Source organism: Aythya fuligula, chromosome 1 (assembly GCF_009819795.1).
Source record: "Aythya fuligula isolate bAytFul2 chromosome 1, bAytFul2.pri, whole genome shotgun sequence".
Lineage (NCBI taxonomy): Eukaryota > Metazoa > Chordata > Aves > Anseriformes > Anatidae > Aythya > Aythya fuligula.
The window spans coordinates 204083049-204090056 of record NC_045559.1 but is presented as its reverse complement, the minus strand read 5'-3'; the positions used below and the strand labels follow the sequence as shown (position 1 = coordinate 204090056).

Here is a 7008-nt window from a genome sequence, read left to right as displayed (position 1 = left end):
TTTTATTCTGAATTGTGTCGATCTTATTTTTTAACCAGCATTTCTTATAACAACAAACCTATTTATTGCAAAATGGTTAATGAGTTAACACTTGGCATTATTGTTCTAATAGACCCAAGTGCAGCTGGATATGTTTGTGCTGCCACACTGACCTACCTAAAATATGCCTCGGGCCCATCCTTGTGACTGAGGTGCTGATGAAGGAAAGCACCGTTGCTTTCCTTCCAATGGACATCAGTCAAAAAATTCCACATATGGAACCATGGTGAATAAAGCTCTGATCCAGTGCCCAGTTTCAATGAGAAATGGTGATTGGGGTTCATCTGCCTTCTCAGGCTCTTCCCCTGCAAGAGCTAAGAGGCTTCAGCAACTATACTGCTTTTGGATGGGAGGAAATTAAAAGGAGGGTTTGGACTTCCCTACTGGGGTTGACTTCACGCTGTTCATCCTGGTCTTACTAGTTCTTTGCCGTGTTCTTCTTAGATTTCTTCCTCTTCAAGACTCATTTCAGTCTCCTTCAGGCTCCCCAGTTCTTTAAAGGTTGCTTTTGTCAGTGTCCTCTTTGTGTTCTTCAGGACAAATTTGAGTTTCCTGGTCAGCATGCCTGACCAGTTGTGGCTGTAAAACAGAAGACAGGAGGAATTAGCAGCCCTGCTCACTAAGGAATAGCTTTTTATTTTACATCATTTTGCATCAGAAAGAGCAAAAACATTAGATTTTCTTCAAGCCATCAAGAAGCATCAAGCAGGGAGGGTCATTGATACAGAACAGCAGGGATGTGGTGGTCCCAGTAGACCATACAAGTGCTGGAGAAGTTGCATGGGTTAATGGGATGGACAGAGCTTTCACCCAAGGATATCCACTTTGTAAAGGTAAACATCATTTCTGCTTATGAAGAACATTTCTAACTGTGCATTGCAAGCCTGATAAAGCCTCTGTCTGCTAATAGCAGAGATTCCCTGCTAATTGTGTGGGTTTCTTTGGGTCTGAGGTCATTCACTGCCACTTATTGGAAATCTGAAGGCTCAGCTGCTTGGACAGCCCCATGATCCTAACGTTACCAACACAGGAGGGACAGAGAAACAGAAAATGCTGACATCCACCTCAGATCCAGGTGCAGTTTTGCTGCCTCAGCCTGGCACTGCTCCTAACACAACAGGCTCTGCTGAGCAAGATTTAAGATTTAAGAGCTTGTCTAATTCAGAGATTAAATCTAGATCCAAGCTGGTAAACTGATGTGATGGAGCTGAAGAGGTTCATTTGAAATGAAGTTCTAAGTGTCCATGGTGCTCAGGTTCTACCGTTTGTTGGTAGGCATGGATTTATTATAATATAACGGGGGGTTCAGATACAAATGAAACATCAAGAATTTGTAGAAGGCCAGCAGATGAGTGAATAGCAGGGTTTTAGGTAGGTCTCAGCTTTCTAGATGTCCTGTAAAAGCATCCCATGAAATCAAATTAACTGTGTATAAAAGAAGAAAATATAATTCCAACTGTTGTAAACTGAAAAGAACCAAATTCTAACACATATCAATAACACTGTTATGATTACATAAATATGGAAAAGAAATAGGCGAGAAACTGTTTTGTACACACACAGATATGTAAGGTTTTAAACTGTAAACATCACTGTCGTACAATGAACAAGCAATTGCTTTAGAATAAAAATATATGTAAAAGTGACTATATAAAGCAGGGATCCCAAAGGTATAAGATACCTGCCGCTGAGGACAGGCTATTAAATCTGGATGTAACAAGAGAAGGTCTGGGGCCTCCAACCTCAGCACACACTCTGCCCCCTTCACTCTCACACTTGGTGGGAGACCATGGACAGCCAAAGACAGCCAAGGGCAAAAAACAGGAAAGAAAAATAAAGGCAATTCCTGAGTCTTAAGAAATTACAAATATATCATCTCAATGTGATTTAGGCTTCAGTGGAGAATTGACCCTGACATTTCATTCATTGAACATTATGAGAAAGAACTGATGCCCCTGTCAAAATGATCAGAACTGTTGTGCAACCACAAATGAAACAAGGAAAATAAATATCCTTAAGTGTCTTTTTTAAGCCTTTCTAGTGTTGAACAAGGAAGATTTTACTTCCACTGTGTTTCTGGGAGATGTCTTTGCATACCAAGGCAGAAGAAGTAGCTGATGCAGAGCAGAAGAAAGGTGGAAGAGAAGAAAAATGTGATGGACAAAATAATAATCAATAGAAATGAGTGTTTGGTTTCTGAAGTTCTGGTTTTAGTCTTTGGAGAGATCATGCAGGCAAAATCACCTAAGATTATCCCTGCAGTGAGCTGGAAGAAGAAATAGTAAGCTGTAATTGTATTGTGCTTCTGTGTAAGGGTCAGTTTCACCTTTAAGGACAGAGCGAAGATTTATCACACACCCTGTGCTGAATGAGCTTTCAGACTTCTCCTTGAGATCTTAACTGCTGGTCCACCACACCTTGCTAGTCTGTGGTTTGGCCAGCAAGATGCAGTGATTTGGGTGTTTGCTGTATTTTCCAAACAGGAATCTTGAGAGGTCTACTGTTACTGAGATGAGTTCATGGGACAAGTCATTAAAACAGAGGGAGAGGCAAAAAAAGAGGAGAGAGAACGAGAGAGAGAATAGGTCAAGAAACTGAGCCTTGGTGCTTTCAGCTGCTGTTTTATCTGCCAGACTTGTACAACAGCCTTGGACACCTGTGGTGCTCCAGGCTGTACCCCACTTGCTTGTGTGGGTCATTGCACCCATGTTATGATCCACGTTATGATTTCCCAGTAGAATCCCTACAGATTCTGGTGGAGGAGAAAGTACATTATCTCTGGATGCCTTGAGGTGTACTTTGATGGTGCTCATGCTTTGCTGCACCTTTTTATCAAGATCTGGCCAGAACCATCACTTGTTTTAGAAAGGAGGATACAGCATGGACAACAGAGTCCACAGCCTTTCACAGCTAAAGGGTTCATCTTCTGAGCATGAGGATCAGTCTTGGCACGCCTCTAGACTCCAGAGCATATGAATGTTCCAAAAGTAGAGATTGGGAACCTTATCTTATCACAGCAAGACTGTTAAAGGATGTCAAACAAATTGGACTGTAAACTGAGAGAAAGAATTATAGATTACTGCATTTGAAATACTTGTCTAGAGTCCCTTTATTCTTATCAGGGAAAAACAAGCTTATTGATGGCATGATTCCTTTCATCTTATGAAGTACACCTAAGATCAGATGGGAATACGACTACGACATGAAGCAGAGACATGGGGATAAGTGGCTGTTGAGAATGCAGTTGCTCCATTGAAAGCTTCAGACACACAGGAAGGATTGAAAAGGATCATTGAAAAGCTCCAGGTATGAATATCTTACTGATTTTTCTGCTGTTTCCTATGAATCAAGCCAAATGAGCTAACGAGGACCTTCTGTTCTCTATAATGTATTGCTAATCAGCCTTAACCAAAGAATATATCTGTGGGTGATATATGTGCTAAATGTTTTTATATTACTATATGTACAGTTTCTGCCAGGCAGTGCTAACCCAAGTTTTGTTTCTGGCCTTGGAGGAGTAGCTCATGATCATAGGTATAGATCAGCATGCTGGTCCTCTGGGCTTTGGAGCTTATATTTAGCTGTGAGTGTTCATGTATGGTAACACTTACACAGGTCTCTCCACAGTATGTCCCAAATTTTGTTCTCAGAAAAATAAATGAATAAATGTATCTCTTAAGGGAGTTGAAACAGCTTAACACCCCCCAGATCTTTAAAAGTCATGGCTGGGAAAGAGAAACACACCCAGAAGTGCTCTGTTGGGTTTCAGCCTTGTGAGAAAATTGGATGGAACTTTTTTATCAGTTTGATATTGTGTACCTTAGAAGTTTGTAAGCAGCCTGTATAGAGGCACTGGGGGCTTGCATCCACATCTGTCTTTTTCTAAGAAAGCCTAAATTAAGACAAATTCAGTGGCACAGAGTAGCAGCATTATTGCTGCTCTCAGAGATACTAAAAAAACGTAACCATGCAACATTCTCAAGGGGCATCAGATCCTGTGTGTGCGTGCAAGCTTATGTGCCAGCTTTATTCTAGTAGCACCTATTTGATCAGGTACCTCAGTTCATGCTATTATACACATATAACTTCTGATTTCCAACCAAATCATGCAAGAGCAGGTCGTAATTTTGCTAGGAAATCACCCAACAAAGTTATTACAGTTTCTAGACAGCTCTGTCGCAATTCCCAGCACCTTTTTGAATAAGACACTTTAAAAGAGTAATACATATTTTTGACAAGAAAAAGCGTGGCACTAAACCCAGCGAAGTGCAGACAAATAACACACAAGCAGACACTAAAATAGCAGAGCTACTTGGGACTGTCCTACAGCTACTACCTCAGATCTAGGCCTTTTTCTCAAGCAGTTTTGCAGCTTTCCTCCTTTTGAACTCGGCAATTTCTTCCGAGGGTAACCCATGAGCTTTACACCTGCAGTGAACATGTAGGCCATTAGAGAGAGAACCAATTCAGTTTCATGTGCAATAACGAACAGACCATAGCGGAGACTATGTGAAATGTGTCTTCTGATGTGAAAAAGGGAAACAAATGTTGGGCCTTGCTCAGATTTCATTTATTCCCCTCCTGTATCACTTCAGCTCGATTTATTGCAAAGGGTGAGGTTAGCTAATTCCATTTTAAATGTCCTGAAGTTGCCCTGAGATGTTTTTGTAATGCCTAGACATGTTTTGTGATCTGTATAGCCAGACACTTCCAGATGGCACTTGACATGTCCTACACACCTCTCCCAGGATGAGATGAATGGTTTTGTTGATGGAGGAGCTCAAACTAGGTTTCTATTAGATGGCTGTGTTCTGAGTGTATTCGACAAGATGAACTCTCCGTGACTCATTCCATTATTCCTCTGATCCCCCTTTAATTCATCAAAGAGAAGAGCAAAACCAAACTTCTATGAAGACCTTGCCTTTGGTTAGTCCAGCTCCATTCAGTGCAATTTGCCCTTCCATGGGGTGATGCTTTCAGAGATTCTCAGCTCTCAAAACTATGGGCACATTTCCAAGTGGAAATCCTATTTTAATGTCCCTCAGGACTGCCAGTTTCCTCTGAAAACTTAGCACAAACTTAACCACCTTTCTGGTGAGAGACAGGAAACAGGTTTCAGCTTTTTTTTGCCTGTTTTTCACAAATGGTAACATCCAACCACATTGTCCTCTATGCCTTACCTAAATCCTTGGCTCTGGGAACATCTTTCCTTCTTATAGAAACATTGATTTCTATTTATAAATCTTCCCGTGAGTGCTGGAGCCTACAGGGCTGGATTGCAAGGACAGGGAAGCCTGAAAGACATAATCCTGATGGGCTGGATAAGGAATGGCTTCTTCTGGGAATCTGCAACTCAGGTGGGATTCCTCCCACTGAGTTTTAACTACCTGCAACAGAGATGTCTCCATGGGAGGCATAAATCTTGGGCTCTCTTCTGAGACAGTGGAGGGAAATAGAAGCTGCTGGATCACAGTTAGGGTTTATCCCAAAGCAGATGTCCTCTGCAGGGCAGAAGAGTGGCACCTGGAAGTGCCCATTTCTCTACATTGACTCAAAAAGATAAGAGAGCTCAGATGGATGTATCTAATGCCAGAGACGAATAACTTTACATAAGAAAAAATCCTACCAACTGGGCTGGGAGGAGGAACACTTCTATCTCAGGCCCTTTATGCAAGCATTGGTAAAATTCAGTCACAAAAGAGTAAGCACGAGGGGACTTGCTCTTTGATTCCACTCTCCAGGACTTTATCCATAGGGGAATGAAGCGGTTGCTGCTTGTTTCTGCACAATGGTGCAGGAGGTTGTGACCCACTAGAAGGCCAAGACCTCACCAAGGTCTTTGTGAGTCAAGCACAATATCAGATTATCTGAGCTCTAGCTCCAAAAACTGCTCACACAAATATCAAATGACCATTTGATAATGACTTGGCACAATCCACAGCACAATAATAAGAAGGGAGATCCAGTACAAACAGCACTGACACATCTCCCGAACTTGCCAGTGTCTGAATAACTGAGATTGCTGATTCTGCATCCTCCCTCCTAACCTCTTGCAAAACCCCTCTGCCTGTCAGCTGTTATTTTCCAAGATCCTCTCTTCCCTCCACCTTGTTTCTGAAGCCAGCTGGAGAAAATTTCATGTGAAGTCCTGCACTCCAATTCCCTGGACACGATCTGCCTGCCTGTCCTACAGCAGCTGCCCAGAGAAGTTAAGGAATTTGCCTTCTCTTTCCTGAATGTGGTGTATTACAATAACAGAACCACATTTATTTTTTTCCTGAGCATTGAAAAAACAATCTCCTGGCTTGAACCGGAGGCAGCCAGTACAAATTCTAGTTCCCAGTTATATGGGGAAAGTTCAGGTCCACAGAGAGCATTGTTATGACTTGGCCACCCTGTACCCTTTGGCAAAAACTGCAGAAGACATTGTCTTCTCATCCCTTCTTTCTCCTTTTCTTATCCCCAGCTCACACAACCCCCTGTGTTGGAGCAAAGCATACTTTATTGCAAGGTGCAGGGATCTTGGGCAGCCCATTACATCTCATCTCAGGCTTCCCCATTTTTCACTTTTCATGGACAACAAAGACAGACAGATACTGAGCACAATTTCAGGACTGCATATGAATACCTGCAGATGAAAGGGTGACACATTGAATCACATCTTCCAGTTAGGCAGTGCTCCTACCTGACTTTGCTTCCTTTCTGAACACTTCATTTGGGGTTTCTTGCTAAAGGCAGAAATTCTCTAATCTAATATTCCAGCCAATTCTTCCAGAAGCCTCAGCTTGCTCATAAAGAGCCTGTTTAAATAAATCAGCTGAAGCAACTGCATTCCAAGTCAGAGAGTTTTGTTCAAAGGAAGATGATTCACTAACTTTCTTTCCCTTCCCCCTTTTAAATGATCAAACTTAAGAGAAAAAAAATAATCTTCTTTCTCACCTGCTTTTTGCCATACACATGAGCAGAACA

The 7008-nt window shown here is 41.9% G+C and overlaps 1 protein-coding gene across 1 annotated transcript in view; it reads right to left on the bottom strand.

The window, feature by feature from the left end:
* Positions 1-4382: 4382 nt before the first annotated feature.
* The window catches only part of GUCY2F (guanylate cyclase 2F, retinal), a 41947-nt gene continuing 39321 nt past the window's right edge, over positions 4383-7008 (bottom strand). Inside the window, exon 19 of the mRNA XM_032207720.1 lies at positions 4383-4467. Coding sequence (XP_032063611.1) covers positions 4383-4467 — 85 coding nt within the window. The remainder of the gene's footprint in view (positions 4468-7008) is intronic.